This window comes from Centroberyx gerrardi, chromosome 9, assembly GCF_048128805.1.
Source record: "Centroberyx gerrardi isolate f3 chromosome 9, fCenGer3.hap1.cur.20231027, whole genome shotgun sequence".
Classification (NCBI taxonomy): Eukaryota; Metazoa; Chordata; class Actinopteri; order Beryciformes; family Berycidae; genus Centroberyx; species Centroberyx gerrardi.
Genome location: NC_136005.1, coordinates 6,203,250 through 6,224,799, shown reverse-complemented (window position 1 = coordinate 6,224,799; position 21,550 = coordinate 6,203,250). Strand labels below are relative to the sequence as shown.

The 21,550-nt window shown below is 39.1% G+C and overlaps 1 protein-coding gene across 2 annotated transcripts; it reads right to left on the bottom strand.

The window, feature by feature from the left end:
* Window positions 1–1,897: 1,897 nt before the first annotated feature.
* Window positions 1,898–21,068, bottom strand: LOC139918646 (uncharacterized). Of its 2 annotated transcripts, XM_071908064.2 has the most exons (20): window positions 21,053–21,068; window positions 20,468–20,556; window positions 20,162–20,225; window positions 19,297–19,460; window positions 18,015–18,059; window positions 17,288–17,394; window positions 16,423–16,592; window positions 14,288–14,457; window positions 13,316–13,526; window positions 12,577–12,762; window positions 11,645–11,832; window positions 9,691–9,754; window positions 8,661–8,824; window positions 8,243–8,287; window positions 7,839–7,945; window positions 6,873–7,042; window positions 5,957–6,135; window positions 4,605–4,815; window positions 3,501–3,710; window positions 1,898–2,745 (listed from the first exon to the last, which is right to left on the bottom strand). In XM_071908064.2, exons 2-20 carry the CDS (start codon window positions 20,492–20,494, stop codon window positions 2,465–2,467), a joined length of 2,763 nt encoding a protein of 920 aa, XP_071764165.2. In that variant the 5' UTR covers window positions 20,495–20,556; window positions 21,053–21,068; the 3' UTR covers window positions 1,898–2,464. The 2 variants fall into 2 exon arrangements, with proteins under 2 accessions (XP_071764165.2, XP_078141952.1); XM_078285826.1 differs by lacking the exons at window positions 20,162–20,225; window positions 21,053–21,068 and having other exon boundaries at window positions 20,468–20,535.
* Window positions 21,069–21,550: the final 482 nt, after the last annotated feature.

Genomic DNA, 21,550 nt, shown 5'->3' with positions numbered 1-21,550 from the left:
AGGCCAAAAGCTGCACCACCGGTCCAATTTTGACGAAACTTGGAGGGATGAAGCATCTTGTTACTGATTGGCCCAAAGGCTGCCTACATCATTTGTGGGGGACGACATTATTACAGAAAATCAATTTAGCGAGATCGTTTGATCACGCTTCACACAGCACACAGAGGTGAAATATTCCCAGATGGCTCCTTTGAGATACTGCAGCGCTGACTGACTGCATTGCCTTCTCCGTTGCTGGCTTGCATGTCTAGCCTATCAAAACACAGTTTTGCATCTTTACATAAAAGACTAATCAAACAAGGATGTGGGTTGTCTTCTTTGCATTTCATTGAAATGATAATTAGATTGGTATTTTAAATGGGATCTCCAGCAGCTTTGACATGTCAGGTGTATTAACTTTGGCTGTGAGTTAGGCCCTGCACAAATATAACATATAGAGCTATATGTAAACACACAGCTCATCACAGTGGAATATACCTCAGGTGAGCTCACCTTGTTAATCACATGACGTATGAAATAAAAAGGCTCCTGCAAAGACACATTAACGATACACAAATATGAAACAAGTCCGACACCTTTCAGTGCCTGACTTGTTTCATATTTGTCTATCGTTAATGGATTTTGTATGTGTTCGCTCCAGTTCTGTTGTTGTTGTATATATACATTAAAGATATGTAAATATGATAGTTTCTTAAACCTTTCAATGTAAACGATTATTCCTGCTCTAACCAGCACCTGAGAAGAGAATCCACAACCTGCAGTGTCATTGTTTGATAATCTGTTATGTGACTATTTATTATTTTTTTCATTTTGAACGGGGCAGATAACCAGTCTGAAGGTCTTTTATACCACAGGTTTTCCATTATATGTAGACTATTCAAACCAGGCGCACATGCCTTACTTCTCTTCAACAGCTTACATTGGTCTGCAGTGATCATTTAAGCCCACATGAATGTTTTCATCCTCTCCATAAAACCATAAGACACTTGCCTCCTTCTCTTATCCAGTCTGTGCAGAAACGAATTGTCTGTATCTCCTTCAGATGAAAAAATTGCGAGATGCCAAAACCTGGAAACACAACTGTAAACCTTCTCCATCAATTTGACTTGTCTAATTTTTACACCATTAACTGTATGATCATGTTTGGTCTAAATATCTGCCATATTTTTAAAAATGCCAAAATTATCAATAAAGTGATTATCAAAATGTCTCTTCACTTTCAGCAACCTAACGCCGATTCACTTGGAATTCTTAAGGGCAAAAAGAGTTGAGTATTGACTCTTATTGACAGAACAGTGCAACTTCTTATGAAGGTGGAAGTTTCAATTCCTAAATAGTTTACCAACTAAGTGACATAATCTAAAAATACTTATACTATAAATACTGGTTGAGTATCTTGTGTGGAAACATATTTTTACTTAGTTTGAAACATAAACTTTATTGGAAACTACTTTGGTAGGGTCCTATTTGATATTCCAAAGTTGATCAATTTCACATTACATTTAATTTTTTTACCTGTAATTTTTAGATTTTATTACATTAATCTCAGTGAGAGGTCAGAAAGAATGCAAGTATATCTCATTTTCTCCCTTGAAAGGGTACATGCCACTGTGCAAAACTCACCAAAAACGATGAAAGCATCATGCCCCCGTATTCCCCGAGCATTTCAGTGTAAAAGCTTTTTTTAAAGATTATTTTCATGGTATTTCTGCTTTATTAGACAGTTCACAGTGAAAAGGGACTGAAAAGACTGAGACTAAGACACCGGTCCAGAAGTTGCTCTTTCAGAGAATTTCAGAAAATCCACTGGGTTTATCTGATTGTAATCTGATGTAAAAAAAAATACAAACACAAAAGAGATTATTTTCATAAAAGGCACAGTATTTTATTACCCCAAAAATGCAAATTTTTCTACAATGGCATGCAGAACTTAATTACATTCATGTGAAAACGCATACTGTACCAAAGGGACAGGGGAAATTAGAGCAGTTTAAGGGAACACTTCCCTGAGGTCTTAGTGCCACATATTATAGAATACTAAGTCTTATTTGTTTTGAGTGACACAGAAAAAAAGCAATTTGCATTTCAAGCAAACCTCACACGAACAGTGGAGTCTTAATTACTGTGAACCACTAATCGGTCAAAAGTATTTACAATTTAGGCTTTTGGCTGAGAGTGGAACAGTAGAATTTGCATTAATTCCAAGATTACAAGCAACAATAGTCACGCTTCAGAGCCTTAATGCCCTGACAGTATAAATGTAAGAATTATCTCGTTAAATAAAAGTAAAATAAATAAAATAAGAGCTAAGGAGAGAGATAGATGGGATTTTTGAGAGCTTTTACAATGACTAGAGGAGAGGGAAAATGTTTGTAAAAAGATGAACTTTGCCCTGCTATTCGTTCATTCATTCATTCATGCAACTACAAATGTATAATGGAAAAAAAGACAGCCAAAAGCAAAATCACACTATGCTGTACGACTGCACCCAAATGCAGGTGATGGTGATGAAGCTGATTGATATGAAGAGGATGTAGAGGCCGAACAGCAGGCGGTCGATGATGAAACCCACCTGGTTCCAGTCCTCAGAGCTCCGGTTCCCAGTCAGCTGCTGCTCCACCTGGAGGCGGACGGCCTGGAGGTCCTTCCCCAGCCTCCTCAGCTCCTCCAGGGCCTCGTCCTCCACCGCCGGCCCCTTGTCCTCTGGAGGTTTCCCATCAGCCACTGGAGGGCAGGCTTTCATTTCTGTTACAGAGGGAATAGAGCTGGTGATGGCATCGCTGGCTGGTTATATGGCTTTGCACAAAGATACTCAGTCCAGAATTACTTATCACTGTGGTAGGTGGCAGCCTAAAAGCTGAAGAGGCAGGATTGTAACTGGAAAAGTTCCTGGTTTGAATCCCTAAACAGTCTTATCTACTGCACTGGAAAGCACTTTGAGTTGCATTCACTTATACGAAAATTGCATTATAAATAAAGATTATGATTGATTGATTGGTTGATGAAAATGAATGTGCAATGTGCTTTCCTCCCTCAAAACCAATTGTTGAGCAAGGCACATAACCCTTAATTCCCATGGGGTTGTTCAGTGGCCAACAGTGAGAGACTTGGACCGGAAATCACTTTATTATCTGTCTTAAGGCCCATTCACATCTAGAACGATAACTATAAAAAGATTTAAATCATTATAAGCAAATAGAAAGTCTGTGTTCCCACTACAAATATAACTATAAAACCATCAAGAGCGATTTTTGGGATGCAGAGAAAGCGATAAAACATTTTCAACCAATCAAATTAAAGTTGTAAGAAAGAAGGGTGCAGAGAATTCGGTAGCTCACTTTTTGCTGAGGAACTGATCACCGATATCGTTGTAGTGTGAATGCTTGAGCAACAATGTATTGTTACAGTTCATAGTTATCTTTATAGTTATTGTTCTAGATGTGAATGAGCATTTAATCTGGTTGCCGGTGCAAAACCACATCCCAGGTCTGACGTTCTACCTTGTGCTGCAGGATTTTGGATGATTGTGTCTCCTGGATCTCTGGGCTTTGGAGGAAGCCGCACCAGGCGGCCCAGGATGTGAAGAACGAGCACTCTGACCCAGCGGGGGACGGGAGAGAAATTACTGGAGCCACACAGCAGGTTGGTGATGAGGATCGTCTCCAGCAGACTGGCCACCATCAGAGCCAGGCAGAGAGACAGGAACACATCTGAGATGGAGAGAGGAGAGAGGGAGAGACGACTGACCCTGTCTACAGCAGTGGTTCCCAGTGTTTGTTTTTTTTCTCAGCATCCCTATAATGCACCTTTGATAGAATCTGTGACCCACTGTCCCCACAAGTCATGTATATGTCAAAGTAAAAGTCAATGAAAGATAGATTTCACAAGATCTTATGTAGTTTGTTTTACTAGAAATAACATGTGAAAATGATTGGATCATAACAGCTAGTTGCTGTCCTTGGTCTCTCTCTAATATGATTCCTTTAGGAGTGTCCCGAACCAGAGGTTGGGGACCAATGATACTGGAGTCAGTGGACATAATATTCTTCAAAGATGCTTTCTTGTGCCATAGATCCATTTGTGCAAAAAAAAAAAAAACCAACTCTTTTACTTGAAATTCCTCATTCAACAGTTCAAAACTACAGGTCATTCTATTCTCAAAAATCATAGTATTTTGTAGACATCTTGAAATAGACAAAGTTTTTCAATTTTTTTTTTTTTTTTTTTCGTTTTTTCAAAAAAAAATTTTTCTTGTGAGCGATTTTTATCACAAATGGATTTTGAATTTTGGGACAAAACTATTACATTTCTTTTCTCAATCAGAATCAGGAGTATTGCAGCATTGCTGGTCTAGGCCAGATTAATTGCTTTTGCATTACTAACGTTTCATTCACATTCACGTCTGGCATTTTGCTAACACTTTTATCCAGTGAGACTTACAAAGAGAGCAACAGTAAAAAAAAAGATGACTTTCCTGGATCAGCAACATTACAAGCAATAGTAAGTACCAATAGTAAGGAGTGCAAGGGTCAAAGTCACAGAGACCACAAGAAACAAGAAACAAATTCCACTGAATGTATCTGCAGTATGGGCATTATACTGACTCATGAGAGGAATGGTGTTCCCGGTGATGGGCAGCAGGTCGCTCATCATGAGCAGGAAGACGGTGTAGCCCAGGATCAGGGTCATCTTGAAGGAGGAGCGGTCCACACTCTGGGGAGGCAGCAGGAAGCTGAAGAGGTCCACTGCGATCAGGAAGCAGCTGGGGATCAGGATGTTCACCACATACAGGGTGGCTCTGCGCCGCACCGTGATCTGGAACGGTGTAAATAAATGTACAGTAGTACCGTCATGTTTATTGACACATCTGGTGCTGTGAATGTACTGTGTATAAAATGACATATACACTCCAGATTATGTCTCGTGCCTTCCCACTCGACATGAGGTTCTACTGTCATTGTACCATATTGTGTGTCTGTATGTCCTGAAACTCACCAAGTCACCAAGACAAATTCCTATGTTGCAGAATGTGATTTAAATAATTCTGATTATTTATGTGCCATATATGATCACAATTCTGTAATGATATAGCAGAAATAACAAAATAGCCAGTGGTTAAAGGCCCAATATGTATTTCAGTTTTAACACTATCACCTCACCGCTGGCTTTGTTTAGATACAGATTTATTTAACTGAAATTTACTGTCTGAGCTTTTGATGCAATGGCAGTCAGTATGTAAAAGCTAAACATGAGTTTTACATGTATTTTGAGGCTGTAAAAGGCTGGTTAGATTTGTAATGCAGAAAACATGTAGAAAACAGAACTGTCTTTTAAGTTCTGATGGGTTACATAAAGTTGCATAAAGCTTATTTTGCTTGTACAAAATGAACCCATCAAGAACAGTTATGTGAAAATACCCCAAATGGCAAAATTCATTCTAAACTGTAGCTTTAAATATAGAGGGCAACTGCATTATCCTGTCTGACAACGCAAAGTGACCAAATGTCAACACTAGTTTGGCTAAGTACTGTCCATTTGTATGGTAGAAAAGTAAACATTGTTGTTGTTCAATGGTTGTAATGGCTTTACATACAGCATTCATGTTCAGGTAACTGCATATGATGTTGGTCATGCACCTTCGTTACGGTAACTATATACTATTAGCCCATGTTACACTCTTTCAGATTAACATTCAGATGAAAAAGAGATGGTCCCTGGTTAAATAAAGGATAAATAAAATAAACTATTATGTAAAATAAGCAGTGGAATAATAAGCTACAGCCCCACAGTGGTGAAGTTCATAAAACCCCTGTCTCTGGATTCACATGATCCTGAGATCAAATCTCACCAGACTTTTTTTTATCCTGTGTCCCTCCCTAACTGTCTGAATAAATAACATTGTTCAACATAAAGTCACCTGCTCACTAAAAGGTTACAAACCACAGTAATTCCTTACGTAGAAGCGGAGCTTGTCATAAGGGTCATCGGAGGGATGTTCTTTACCCGAAGCAGGTGGCTGGTATTTCTCTGACCTGATGCCGACCAGCTCCCACTCACCCATGGTTGTGATCACGTCTTTAGAGTTTCTCAGAATATCCTCTGCAGACACCGTCAACTTCATCTGCACGGCGGACACTGAGAGGAACATTTGATGCTTTTATTATTATAAAACATGTCCAATGTGTACAGTGCACCTTATACCTTTCAACTTGCAGGATAAGAATTACTAGACTGACTGATATGGGTTTTTGAAGGCCGATACAGATACAGATATTTTTAGATTGAAGCTGCTGTTAAAGTGAGGTACTGACACATCATGCTGATATTCAAGATCTTTAAACTTGACCACTTTCATGCCAAAACAGTATTAAATAAAACATTAAGTGTTCAGTGTTGCACCCAGAATTGTATTCTTGTCAGGGTGGAAAAGCCTCTGAAACAGCATTTAGGCCATGGGACACTGAAAATCTCCATTGAAAAACCAAGGCTAATAATGATTATGATAATAATGATGATACTACTACTACTACTACTACTACTACTACTACTACTACTACTACTACTACTACTACTACTGCTAATAACAAAACTCTTCTGTGGAATCTGATCAAAATGTCACATAAGAGTTATATCAAGTTAAGGGCTTCCCTGTCTGGTATTTATCAATTCTACAATAAAAATGTAATCAAACAAACTGCATCATATCTATCATATTGGTGGTGGATGACACTGACTGGCCGATATCTGATTTTTAATAAGAAGGCCAACAGCGGCTTGATATATTGGTCTAACCCTAGTGTTATGTTCTGTAAGGTTGAATCACCAAAGAACCGACAAATGAAAAAATAAAGATCCACAAAGTTCCTACTTACTACGGTGAAAGTAGGAGTTGAAGGTGAAAGTGCAGTTCTGGATGTCGAAGGGGAAGTTGTAAATGTCGAGCCTGCAGGAGCTGAGCACTTTGACGGGCTGAAAATCTTTCACCGTGCCGTCAGACCAGAGATAGACGTATGGGACAAACGGAGCCGAGTTCTTCGCCATACTGAAGGACGGGAGAAAGCAGGAGTTCAAAAGAAAACATAAAATCAAAGGAAACACAATAATTGGTACTAGCTTTCTTTTATACAAATAAGAATGACTATATTTGCAAAGCATTTTTATTAAACTTGCAAAGTTCTGCAAAATAAAAGGAACAAGTCAAACATATTAGCTACTTTATTATACAAGGCAAGTTTTTGGCTGCTGCTCCTATAAAGGCCCACTCAGCAAAATTCAAAACCCACACACATCTCCTTACAAATAAATTAACAATGCTTTCGCTGGCTATCACTGCTCATGCTAACTACCCAGTTTTTCTTCTATTTATTCTAAACAAACCGCTGTTGCTGCTGCTGGAAACGTAAAACGCATCATACTAGTTCTCCTGTCATGTGGAGACCCAACAGGCCAGTGACCTATTCAAAGTCCAATGTGATCTCATAAAATTTCATGAAATGAGCACGAAGTCTGAAACGAAGACTACATGTTGGACCACGCAGACCATAATTTGGTTTATGTGACAACAGCATGTAATTAGAATGAATTGGACATCAACTGTTCATCATGTGAAAAGCTAAGCTGGTTAAGGTTAGGGAAAAAAACCCAGGTTGTTGGAGTTGAAGGTAGTTTACCATCACCCCGACCAATCGTGTTGCACCGTTACTACCTGTTCCTAGTCGTGCCTCCTTCACGGAATCATGGTGGGAAAGTGTAATTCTCTCACTTTTCTTGCACGGAGCACGGATCAGGCTCAGTCCTGACCCATTTATAGCTTGGGTAGAGATCTAGATGGAACTTACAATTCATTGATCACCAAATCTGGCACCCAGAGCTTTTTTCTTGGAAGAGTAATCCTTGAAGCACCGCACTGATCTGGGTCCCAGCTGACAAACTCATTTGTCCATGACTGCAACACAAGATAATCACAGGATTAATTGTCCACAAACGATGACCTGCTGAATATCAGGTGGTTGGTGCACAAGCACAGCCACAAGGACACAAGCAACTGACTCACAGCATTTGCTAATGTCAGCTAGCAATACGTCCTTAAAGCAGTCTGATATAGAGAGCTTTCAGGTGACGAAACACCCTTCAGTCTTCAGGTCTTGGGCAGCTAAAGCTCTGAACAGCTGGTTAGATTTCTTAATGTCCAACTTGGTCGTTTCAGAACTGAACAGATGCAGGTTGCAAATTGAGTACTCACTATCCTTTGCCAGATATACGTTGACAGGACTTGGGCCTTTTCATCCTGAAAAAGAAACCAACATTTAGCTTTTTTATGTTTGATTCACTGATTTTTTAATGAAAGGCTTTTTTGACCTTACAGTATATTTCAACACATGACTATTTAAAGCCCGGTGAAAATTAGCTGTGTTGTCAGCCATAGCCTCGGTAAAGGTGCGGTTGTTAGGTGGCACATGAGTTCGAATGGCATTGTTCTCTTCTGCCAAAACAAACCAAACTAAAGGAGTAAATGCTCTAGGGTTCGGATGAATCGAACCAAACAAGTGTAAAGACCTAACAATTTGTTAAAACATTACTTTAAGCTGCATTATAAACTGTTTTGTACATAATTATACTTACAAACAATTACTAATAATACTTTATAAAGTGCCCCGTACCACTCCCAGAATGCCAAACAGGGTGAAGCTAATGTTGATGGTGGTGGGAGTCGACAAGCTCCTGACGGGTCGTATGGGGCTCAGGTCGAAGACCGGGCCGAGAGCCTCCAGGAGGGCCGGCGGGTCGGGTCGAGAGCAGTTCACCGTGACGGCACTGCATGGAGCTACGGAGGGAAGAAGAAGAACGCTTTGTCGGCAGACCGGTCGTATGGTTCTTGAATCTGCACTAGGCGACTTCGCTCCAAATGGCAGCGAGAGGAAAAATGTTGGAATTTCAATACCCAGAAATAACAGCCGTACTTCTACCAACAGGTCAAGAGAGTTCTAACTTTTCCCTTTACGAAGCTCAGTGCTGTTTAGGATAAAGTTTGTGTTTTACGATTTTGTCATTTTGTGATTTGTCACTGCCTGTGGGTAGAGAACTTTTCCCGCCATTGACCAAACCCGATAGAAGAATTTCATTTGGGCAAATAGGGCGAATCTACGGTGTCTCACGGCGGATTGGACGCTCTTCTCTTTTGAAGCCCCACCTTGTGATCTAAGATGATTTGACAGGTGTATTTTTCCTAAAATTCTTGCCTAGTGTAGCTTTAAATAAGAGATACATTAGATCATGCCTGCTTATTAACTGAGTAATGCTTTACTTTCAATGTGTTTTTTCTTTTTTGTTTGTCAATATGTTTTTCTGCTTATTTGATTGCACACAGTCGCCTGAGTCTGCTGAGCCATGAGGATGCCCCAATAAATTCATTATCTTTGACATCTTCTGTATGTCAAAATACTGGAAAGTTGCCAATTATTATTGATTGAGATCATAACAGCATCCTCCATACGCCATAAAATAAACCATCAGTGTCACTAACCCCCCTGAATTAATTCAACCAATGACTTAGGTAGGTAGTTAGGTAGGTAGAGGTAATCAACTCTGTCTTGATCCTGAACAAGATCATCAGGAGGTGATAATAGTACTAAATCTATGAAAATGAGATTTATGTATAATACTGTATTGTAAGAACTGTACTTTACTTACCATGCATGAGCACAGAGATGAAGATGAATAGAACCTTAGAAGGCTTGACTGTCAGCGGGCAGCGCTAAAACATTAACATTGGGTCAAAAGCAATCGTTAGTTTTAGTTTGAGTGGCGTAAGGGCTTTCCTGCAAAGCTGTCTTCACAGATTTTAAGTGGCAAATACAAATATTCACTAGATCACTTGTAGAACATTCTTAGTATCGGTTTTTGACATTTACTTGTCAATGTCAGTGTTCTGAAACCCCACAACTAGGAGTTAGTTCATTGAGAATGTGGCAGTCAGCCTTATTATAATAATAATAATAAAAAAAAAATAGCTCTGGCCTGAATCCCCACAATTACTTAAACTCCAATCAACAGGGAAAACCATACAGCATTAAGAAGATGCAAAAAAGTATTTTTCCATTTAAGGAAATAAAAAAAGAGTGAAATGCCCAACATAAAAATCTTAAAGCAATTTGTCATCAGTGCTAATTTGCTGAAAAAATATCCCTTTGTTCTAATTTTGTGTCAATTTTGCATTGCAATGAAAGATGTGAGTTACGTTTACTTTTTCTCTGAACCAAGTTCCTTACATGTGATCCATCAAAACAGCTAAGATATGGATTATGTATAAGGGATTCATCCTTCCTGCTTAAATGTCCCATTAAGAAAACTCCGTAACACCTTACATCCTAGGATAGTTCTTCCTACAAGCCAGAGAAATTAGATTTTCCAGTCACCTAATGTATAATGCCATCAAGAAACCCAGTTTGAAATTTACTTACTTTTCAAAAAGTAAAAAAAATTAAATAGAGGAACAGAAAAGCTCAGTTGAAGGATATTGTTTTACTAACTAGTGACAGAAATTCTGAATCTTTTTGTAGGATCAGTTATTTATTTATTTATTATTATTATTATTTTTTACTTTGAAATTATTTTTAATCTTACAGGTGAGGATTATCCTGAATGAAGGTTAACTTTTGCAGACAGCATGTTTTTCCTTTGTTGTTTTTAAGTGGGATAATATGTATTTTATAGATATGCTAATGCTATTTTAGATACAAGATACTCTTAGTAAGCACATTATTTGTTCAATCTGTGGGTTTTATTTATTTGTTGGATTCATATTTCACAATGTATGTTTAATAATGCATCTGCTTTTTTCAGTTTCCATATTTTGACACTTAAGAATGATACTTAACCACTGTTTATCTTTCAGCATTGATAAGATTTTGTTTTGGGGAGCAATTAGCCTATTTTGCTTATTATGTAATTATGCTTAGCTTACTTTAGCTTATTTTAGTGATGCCTGCACAGCCTGGCATAGATGTTACAATTGAAGGCTGATATTAAAAATAAATAAATAAATTAATTAATAAAATTTTTGAAAGATGTTGATCATTTTAGAAACTTTGTGGAAAATATTTGTATGGGAGTCAACATAATTACTCTGCACACAACACTGACTGGATGTCAATCATCAAAAACTATGAAATTCTTTTTCCAATAAATTTTATTCTGTATACAATGGTTTCCTCCATTCTACAACGGCACAATATAACACAAAAAGTTAGGCCCATGGTTAAATAGAAACTATGTCTATTTACTGTAGTAAAGTTATTTTTTGTGTCCACTAGTAATAATATGACAGTTCATACTTACAGTAATGGTTATATATAAGTATATATATGAGCTACTGTATAGTATATGTATAGCATAAATGACTTGAATTGCAGAGAAGAATATCAAGAATATCATCATCAAAAGAAAAGTCTAACAAAATTTTGATGTAGGCTATCGAGCAAATTCAACAAACATTTAAGTCACTACATAAATGGAGCCCCTTAAAACAGTCAGTAGTTGTCTACCGCCTGTATGAGTTCGACCAGATAATGATGATGGCAATGAAGCTGATTGATATGAAGAGGATGTAGAGGCCGAACAGCAGGCGGTCGATGATGAAACCCACCTGGATCCAGTCCTCAGAGCTCTGGTTCCCAGTCAGCTGCTGCTCCACCTGGAGGCGGATGGCCTGGAGGTCCTTCCCCAGCCTCCTCAGCTCCTGCAGGGTCTTGTCCTCCACCGCCGGCCCCATCTGCTCTGGAGGTTTCCCATCAGCCTCGCTCTGCTGTGCTGCTACAGGGCCAGGCTTCACTTCTGTATTCCAAGGAAACACAAGAGAGCATGTGAGAGGTCCTCCTGGCCCATCCCACAATGCAATGCACACCTGCCATTCACTGTGCCAATTGATGACTGTTCTGAATTTCAGAATAGAAATGTTTCAGCCCTCAAAATGTTCCTCCATGACTTTTCCTAGACCGACTTTATGTAAAAAAACAGTGCTGTTAGATTTTCATAATCAATTATGAAAATGGTAATTATAACTACATTTACCCACTTTGATATGGTTTCTTGGACTTTTCTTAGACCCCCAAAATCTATTGGCCTTTCTAGGAAACAGTCATGTGAATGCATCTGTCCCAATATGTTCTGTTATCTTCTGTTGATTTAAATTAGAAATTTAGTTTCAAGGGCCAGGAACTTGGGATTCACTTACAGTAAATACCCTTGCAATTTTGTTGAGGTGAGATAGCCAAGGCCACACCTGCACCGTATTCAGTAACTGTTTTTTTTACTGTTTTTATTGTCAATGTTGTTTAAAAGGTCTGTATTGATTGTCTTGTCTTGTTTCTTGTGGTGAAACCAAAGACAAATTTTCACATCATAGACAGTAAAGTTATCGTATTGTATTGCATCGCATCGCATTGCATACAAAGCGCATAACAAAGAGTTTCAAGAAGTGATTTAAAACCTGATTACTTATTATTTCAAGTTTGTTTTAGGGCTCTATAGTCAAACACATTTATTAAAATACTGTATATCTCCTAACAAGTCTTATACCTGCATCTGTTTGTTCTTTAGGCTTTGGAGGAAGCCGCACCAGGCGGCCCAGGATGTGAAGAATGAGCACTCTGACCCAGCGGGGGACGGGAGAGAAGTTACTGGAGCCACACAGCAGGTTGGTGATGAGGATCGTCTCCAGCAGACTGGCCACCATCAGAGCCAGGCAGAGAGAGAAGAACACATCTGTGATAGAAATGAGAGAGGGAGAGATGACTGACCCTTTCTGCAGCAGTGGTTCCCAATGTTTGTTTTATTTTTCACAGCGTCCCTATAATGCATTTTTAATAGAATCCGTGACCCACTGTCCAAAGTAAAAGAGAGGAGAGAGAGCACACTGAGGATTTGCACAGGGAAGAGCGTGTGCTGTATCACCAAAATGAACAAATCAGAATGCCATTCACTAAGCGTGTAAATTATATGTAATCAATGTGTTATATGTGTCAATATGTTGAATCCAGCCTCAATCAGCCTGCATTCAGTTCTAAGACACTGCATCTTCTGCAGAAAATGTTTACGTCACACTTTGCACTTGTAATTGCGAGATAGCTGTCTGTCTGCACACTGCACGGCAGACAACGAGTATAACAGCAGAATAATCTTAAATTCCTTGATTGGCCACATTAGAAGTGACTGATAATAAGGAGTGCAAGTGGCAAAGACGCAGCAGCCCCGACAACAGATGTAACAGATTTCAGTGAATCACCGGAGAGTGTATTTGCGTCAGAATAATACTGACTTATGAGAGGAATGGTGTTCCCGGTGATGGGCAGCAGGTCGTTCATGATGAGCAGGAAGACGGTGTAGCCCAGGATCAGGGTCATCTTGAAGGAGGAGCGGTCCACACTCTGGGGAGGCAGCAGGAAGCTGAAGAGGTCCACTGTGATCAGGAAGCAGCTGGGGATCAGCAGGTTCACCACATACAGGGTGGCTCTGCGCCGCACCGTGATCTGGATTGGAAAACAAAACAAAACAAAACACATTCTTGGTTTCCTTTGTGTCCACATTTGAAAACGGTCTTCTTTCCAATGGCGCTTTGTTGCCTGATGTAAAATAAAACAATGGTCTCTGAGTGCCTTGAAAAGCATTACACAAAATGTTATTATTGTTATTGTTACTACTTTGACTCCCTTTATACCTTCATATAAAGATTTAAGAATAGATTAAACTTTTTGGGGAAATTGGGCCGTTGCTGCAGGAAACAGTAAACGGGATACAGCAAAGAAAAATAGAATATAAATTGGAAATAGGAGTTACAGTATGTTTACATACACATCTGACAATTTCCACTCAAGGACATGCTTACATTACAGTAATACATAACGTGTGAAAAATGTGCACATATTCACATTAATGGGTCTAAAGTAGGCCACATATATACAGAAAATGTACAGAAATCTATTCTACTCTACTGTACTCTTCTCTACTCTGAACTCCAGGATTGGCTACATAAAAAGTATCGATTATTATTTTACAACAACAATACCACTACTACTACCAATTATAATTATATAATACTAATAATCACCATCGTCAACATCCCTTTCATCCTCCTCATCATAATGCTACTACTGCTACTACAACTACAAATAATAATTATCTAAACTTTTACTTGAAATTTGGCCATGGCATGCAATTTCCAATCTAATCCTAAAAAAAAAACCTCATCCGCAGGAGAAATGGTCTCACTCCAGTCAGACATTAAACATACGTGGAATGCAAGCTCATCGTAAATATCATCTTCATTGTCATCATCTCCCATCACGTATTTATGGTAGCTGATGTCCAGCAGCTGCCACTCCCCCATGGTGGTCATCACCTCCTTGGAGAGTTTAGTAATGTCGTCCACTGCTTTACCCAGGTTCATCCTCACATCCCTCGCTGAGAGGAGGAGAGGAGAGGAGAGGAGAGGAGGAAGAGAGGAGGGGAGGAGAGGAGAGGAGAGGAGAGGAGGAAGAGAGGAGAGGACAGGAGAGGAGAGGAGGGGAGAAGAGAGGAGAGGAGGAAGAGAGGAGAGGAGAGGAGAGGAAGATGAGAGGAGAGGAGAGGAGGAAGAGAGGAGGGGAGAGGAGAGGAGAGGAGGAAGAGAGGAGAGGAAGATGAGAGGAGAGGAGGAGGGGAGAGAAGAGGAAGATGAGAGGAGAGGAGGAGGGGAGAGAAGAGGAGAGGAGAGGAGAGGAGAGGAGGAAGAGAGGAGAGGAAGATGAGAGGAGAGGAGGAGGGGAGAGAAGAGGAGAGGAGAGGAGAAGAGAGGAGGGGAGAAGAGAGGAGAGGAGGAAGAGAGGGGAGGAGGGGAGAGGAGAGGAGGAAGAGAGGAGAGGAAATGAGAAGAGAGGAGGAGAGGAGAGGAGAGGAGGAAGAGAGGAGAGGAAATGAGAGGAGAGGAGGAGAGGAAACAAGAGGATAGGAGAGAGGAGAGGAGAGAAAGAGAGGAGGAGAGAAGAGGAGAGGGAGATGAAAGGAGAGGAGAAAAGAGGAAAGGAGAGGAGAGGAAACAAGAGGATAGGAGAGAGGAGAAGAGAGAAAGAGAGGAGGAGAGAAGAGGAGAGGGAGATGAAAGGAGAGGAGAAAAGAAGAAAGCGGAGAGGAGGAGAGGAAACAAGAGGATAGGAGAGAGGAGAGGAGAGAAAGAGAGGAGGAGAGAAGAGGAGAGGGAGATGAAAGGAGAGGAGAAAAGAAGAAAGGACAGAGGAGGAAGAGAGGAGAGGAGAGAAGAGCAGAGGAGAGGAGATGGAAGGAGATGGAAGGAGAGAGGAGAGGACATCATTATCAATTTGTCTAACAAGTGCAATAATATACAAGTGGCATTTCTCATGGAAAGAAAAATGCAATATTAAAATCATTATTGTCACTGACACTGTCAAAACAAATGACTCATCGTAATCAATGTCAAAGTAAATGGCCAGCTTGCCTAAGCTGTGTCACTAAACATCAGTTATTTCAAACTGGGGCCACACCAAATTTGTCTCGGCACTTCATTATCTCTTGGCAGGGATAGAAATGAAGACTTGTCTCATCTGAAAACTGAATTGAAATAGACTCATATCACTGCCCAGTTTTTCTCATGGTGCATCTGCAGTAAAACACTCTCCAAACACGAAATAATTGATTCTAAGTTATCTGTAATTGTGACAATGATATCACTCTTCAGTATCTTCAGTAAGTTCAATATGCACTTGGGAAATGTTTCAGGAAAGTATATGACTAAGTAAAATACAGTATATAATGGCCCAGATATGGAGATACTCTTCATTAGACGTTTCTGTTGGACCACTGCTGTAACAAGCTAGCTTACTCGTCTCTGTGGTGCAATTTTACTTTATTGTTGGTGTCAGTTAGAGGCCGGGGTGCTGTGCCAGAGATTTATGTAGAAAAAAAACATTCTGCTGTATTGTAGCCTACTCAGCTACATTTTAAATCCCATCCCTACAGATTTTGTAGCTCTACATAAGCATCAGAAACTAGACAATCGTAAATTGACAAATTGTGGATCCATTCACAGTAAGAAGAGAAATCTGGCTTTACTTGGTGCACTTTATTTTGTAATTTCTAATTTTTCCAATTAAAAGAATATAGTTTCAACTCTTTCCTCTTGTCCTTTTAAAATTGCATGGAAAAGATCACAGCTAACAACATTCCCTTTTCTAAAAAGTAACTCGGTAACTTTTACTCTGAGTACATTTTAAATGAGCTACTTTTAACCTTTACTTGAGTAGGCTTTTACACCAGTAATTTTACTTCTACTTCAGTAAAATATCAGTAAATTAACAGTACTTCTACTGGAGTGGAATGTTTTGGTACCCTTTCCACCCCTGCATGTCCTACTGTAAATATGAAGCGCCTCACCCACGTGGGTGTAGGAGTTGAAGGTGAGCGTGCAGTTCTGGACGTCGAAGGGGAAGGTGTAGATGTTGAGGTTGCAGGAGCTGACCACTCTGACGGGCAGAGCGTCGTGCACCTCGCCGTCGTGGTGCAGATACACATACGGGACGAAGGGGGCGGTGTTCTTATCCATGCTGCAAGACAGGAACAAGCAGACGGGGTTATCCATGAAACGTTTGCAAAATGAAAGCATGGGATCTTTAATTCAACTGTTTGCACACTGATATAGTTAAGAAATAGATGCAGCTTCTCAACTGTAGCCCCGGTTTGTGATTACGGCTGATAAGACGGGTTTATGTTTACAATTACAGAATAAATAGATGGCCCATAATTATTCATACTGGTTTCGTTTGCATTGAGACTATTTCTTACATACTCCGAATGTAAGAGGACTTAAGCACACCCATTAGGTGACGTATAGAATATGTGACCGGGTCTCTTCACTCCAACAACACTACAAAACTACACTGTAACCAATCCAATCTTTTCTTTCACGCTTTTCTCATTTAGCCTGCCTTATTTCACTCATTTGATTATGTAAGTTAACTATCACATGTACCTCTTTACTTTTTATTATTTTCTTCTTTTAATGACGTGTAGGTGATTTACATGCTCATGACTTATTGATTGATAAAAGAAACTAACTTCTGCATGAGATTAATTGATCACAAAAAAAAACAACAGCAGCCTATACTAAATTGTAACATTCTGTTATTTTGCCTACTGTAATTACCTGGTAGGCAACTGTTAAAAACACATAGTAACCTAATATTTCCTCTGTCACTACATTGTTGATATGGGATTTACAACTTAGCTGCATGGAACTCACAATTCATTGATCACCACATCTGGCACCCAGAAGTTGTCTCTGGGGAGAGAAATCTGGTCGGCGCCGCACTGGATCGGGTCCCAGCTGACAAACTCATTCGGCCACTCCTAAAACAACAGACTGGTGTTAATACACTGAGTGGGCCTGGGGTAAATAATAGAGTCATATCATTCTGGGCATTTATTTTTTAAGTATTAGAAGAGCGGTGTTTACTGCGTCAGTGTGATTTAGATTGTGTCAGGTAATTTTTTCAATCACTGAAAAGTATCCTCAAGTATACTTGTAATTCTAAAGTCAGGGTATACAGGGTTCAGAAAGACACATTTAAGACTTTTTGAGACATTTTTAATGCTACCTGGAATTGAATTTAAGACAAATTTAAAAACCTAAATAAACAAACAAAGCTGGAAAAACAAGGCTATTTCTGATTGAACATAGCTACTAAAAGCTGTGGAAACTATAACCTGCCAGGATGAGAAGGACATTGATAATTTCATGAATTGTGTGAACTGTATTTAGTAATGCAGATAGCACATTGTACTATCTTAAATTTCTACAATTTATTTTAAGACTTTTTCTGTCTTTTTAATCACGCGCGGACTGTGTAAAATATACTTGTTTTCCTTGTGATATTCCCTGGGAAACTTACTTAGTTTGTTAGTTGTTAGTGTCCTGCCATTTTATTTACCGCTGATTGAGATATAAGATGGAAGACTGTACTACTTACAAAAGTTAACCAAATGTAAGTCGTCAGGAGTTGAGCCTTTTCATCCTGGAAAGAAAAGATAGCTCTCTTAAGGCACAGAACATAATGACAGTGGTTCCCAAAGCGTGGTCTGAGGACAACAGGGGTCCTGAAGTGGAGTCCCAGGGGTCCCCAGCAATAAGGAATGGATTCATTTCAGTTTAGGTGCATTTGGTAGAAGTTAGCAGCAGACTGTATGTTTTTTCTGACCACTCCCTCCACTGTTATCTAACCCACCAGCAGTAGAGCAGACATGCATTTCTGCTGTAGATAACACCATGATCCCCATAATAACACCAAAATATTTTCAGAATGATGTCCCTGGCCTAAAGTACATCTAATTGGGGATTACTAATATTAAAAAAGTTTGTAAACACCAGTTAGAACGGTACATCTAAAGAGTTTAATTTGGAGAAAAGTGGCACCTACTCTTACAAAATGATCAATAGCACCATCTTTAAAGAAATGATAGTGATTTTGAAATGATAGTAGATAAGTTAACAGCTCTTGACATAACAGCAATGCTGGAGGCTGTGTGGACAAATGGACACATGGAAGCTAATCACTGTCAAATATTTTGGAAATGTGAAAAAATTAAGGTTTTCAGGGATAATATATGCTCAGCTTTGAGAAAGATCTTAGGATACGAAATCCCCAATGATTGTAAGGTACTTTACCTCTGTGTAATATCAGAGGATGTGGTACTAAAATGTGACTGGTACCTTTGTAAGATTTTACTTGTTGGCAAAAAAGCAATCACCAGAAACTGATACAAAACTGAAGCCCCTGGTCTTGAACAATGGATGGACATTGTAGGGGAAATATTTGATATGGAAAAATTAACATTTATCTCAAAGACTAATGACTATTATTCCATAGAAAATGGGAGAAATGGGATAGCTACATCACAAACAAAGAGGACAAAGCCAACTCTTGATATGAATAAAAATGGTTTAAATGTAGAACAATGCACGAGATATCTATGAAATATGTGTCCCACGCTGTTTAATGTTCATTGTTAACTTTTGTATGATACAATTCCCAATAAAAAAATAAGTGATAAAAAAACATGAAGTCCTCAGCTGACAAACTGAGAACACTTTACAGACTGGATCCTCTGTATGTTGGAGATATTGAATGATAAACTTCAGGTAATTTCTCAAAACGGACACATACAGTATACAACATTTCAGAAACATATACTCCTCGTCTTTATCTTTTGCAGAAGATCTATTGAGCTCTACTGAACATCTACTGAACATACCACTCCCAGTATTCCGTACAGGATGAAGTGTGTGCTGACGGTGGTGCGGGTCGACATGTCCATGACGGGTCGGATGGACTTCAGCTTAAAGACCGGAGCCAGAGCCTCCAGCAGGGCCCGGGGGTCCGGCCGGGAGCAGTTCAGCATGACGCCGCCACACGGAGCTGACGGAGAGATCCAGAAATAACACCATGAATATGCTTCAACTGAGGGGATTATTCATCCAAACAATGGATCTGCAACCAACAGAATGGATTTAAATATTTTAGGGACTTGGCTAATGTTTAACTCGGTAGATGAATTCTTGGTTGGATTGATTTATCATTTTCTTTTTTCTTTTCTTTTTTTTTTAACTTCAGGACATATTTTATCATTTTCAATTTAACATACAATACCTGGGAATTTAAATCTTTCAGTATTTGGTTTACACATATTGCCAGTAGGCTATTACATCACAAATTGCTTTAACTAGGGTGTCCTTATTATTGTGCATTCATTTTATGTCATGTCATGCTTGTCTATGCTTTGACTGATGGGATATTTAATGAAACAATAATCAGCAACCAATAATTTAACAACCAGTGAAGAGACTGACAATCAGAACAAGAGAGGGCTTCATGCAGATCTTTAAGTATTAAATCAGCATAAACAATTGGCCTTAACTGTTGTATTTCTTATTTGATTTTGCTTAAATTCAATTGTTTTAGATTTTTCTGTAACTTTAACATTTGCCATTGATGCTGCTTTGTCGGCCAGGCGTTCTTGAGCAAAACTGTAGATTTCAGTGGGACCTCATGCTTCAACCATGCTTAAATAAAACAAACATATAATATAATGAGTGATGATGAATGATTATTGTGCTTACCTTGTATGACAGCGAAGGCGATGATAAACAGAGTCAGAGAAGGCTTGACTGATGGCTGGAGCCACTAGAATTAATATCAGTTAGGGATAAATTATTAGAGAATAAGTTAGGATAGATAATATAGATCCTTGCTTGTGTTGTATTAAAATCTCATGTGTAAAAGCGTCTGCCAAATGGGAAATTGTAATTGTAATTGATATAATGTCACAAAGGGAAAAGCGTTTATCATAATCATTGATCTTTCAGGTGATTATTTGTTTCAAAAATAACCTCACAACGCATGTGCACCATGAAAAGACACTTTACCTTCAGTGTCATATCTTTGGATGCCATCAAAGGGAGATTTTCTGTCCCTAGACTTGTTAGAGAGAAGCTGTTTCTTCAGTATTGCATGCCTGGAGAGACACAGATTTACACAAAATAAAGACACATTTGCATAAACCATCACCTTGACTGATCGCCACATCTTCTGCTGCTGCTACATTTCCCAGAAAGTTATGGGCACATTAGCTTCTTAGTTGCCCTACTGCAAAAAATTCTTATTTTGTGATATTTTTAGTCAAATTATCTCACTGCACTGGCCAATATGACTTCTCTCAAGAAATCATCATAAAACAATGAAGAAAATGTTTCTTTCTCCAAAACAATTTCACTTTTACCAAGTAAATAATCTGAAACAACAAACAACAAGTTACATTATCTTAAAAAAAAAAGAAACTGAAATTGCCAGTGCAGTAAGACAATTTCACACACAAAAAAAAAAAAATCCTAAAATAAGGTTGATAAGTCTGCATACAAGATAAAATAACTTAACAAGTTTGTCAGTTTTTGCAGTGTGTCTAGATAGATATCCATAACTACACAGCAGAGACACAGGTATCCATTACCTACCTGGCAGACAAACTCTTGCAAGTCTAAATTCAGTCCTAGTGACAAAGATATACATAGTATCCCTCTAAACCCAGCGTGACTCGGATAAAACCCCCACGCAAATCTTGTGGTGTAAGGAAGGCTTTGCCAGGCTGCTGCTTTCCCTGCAGGTGGTTGAATACTAAACAAGTCTTCAGCCACATTGACGCTTGGTAAACCGGTGTGTGCCTCGCAGATGGTGAAAACTGACCGCAGCAGCATCAGTGTCACACCTGCAGCACCCATGCAAATAAGCAGTGGGCGCCCTGTAAGAAACAGGTGTCCCCCAATTTCACCCCCCGCCCTCCTGCCATCAATAGATTTTGTCTCTCGGGACCCAAATCTGAGAATATTTTTTATTGTTAGATATGATTTTGTCCAGAATTGCATGACCATCTTTAGAGAGGTAGAGAGATAACAGTAAAATTATGATCAAATTAGTCTTTTCTTCTACATTCTCTAATTGTGTTAACTTCTTGT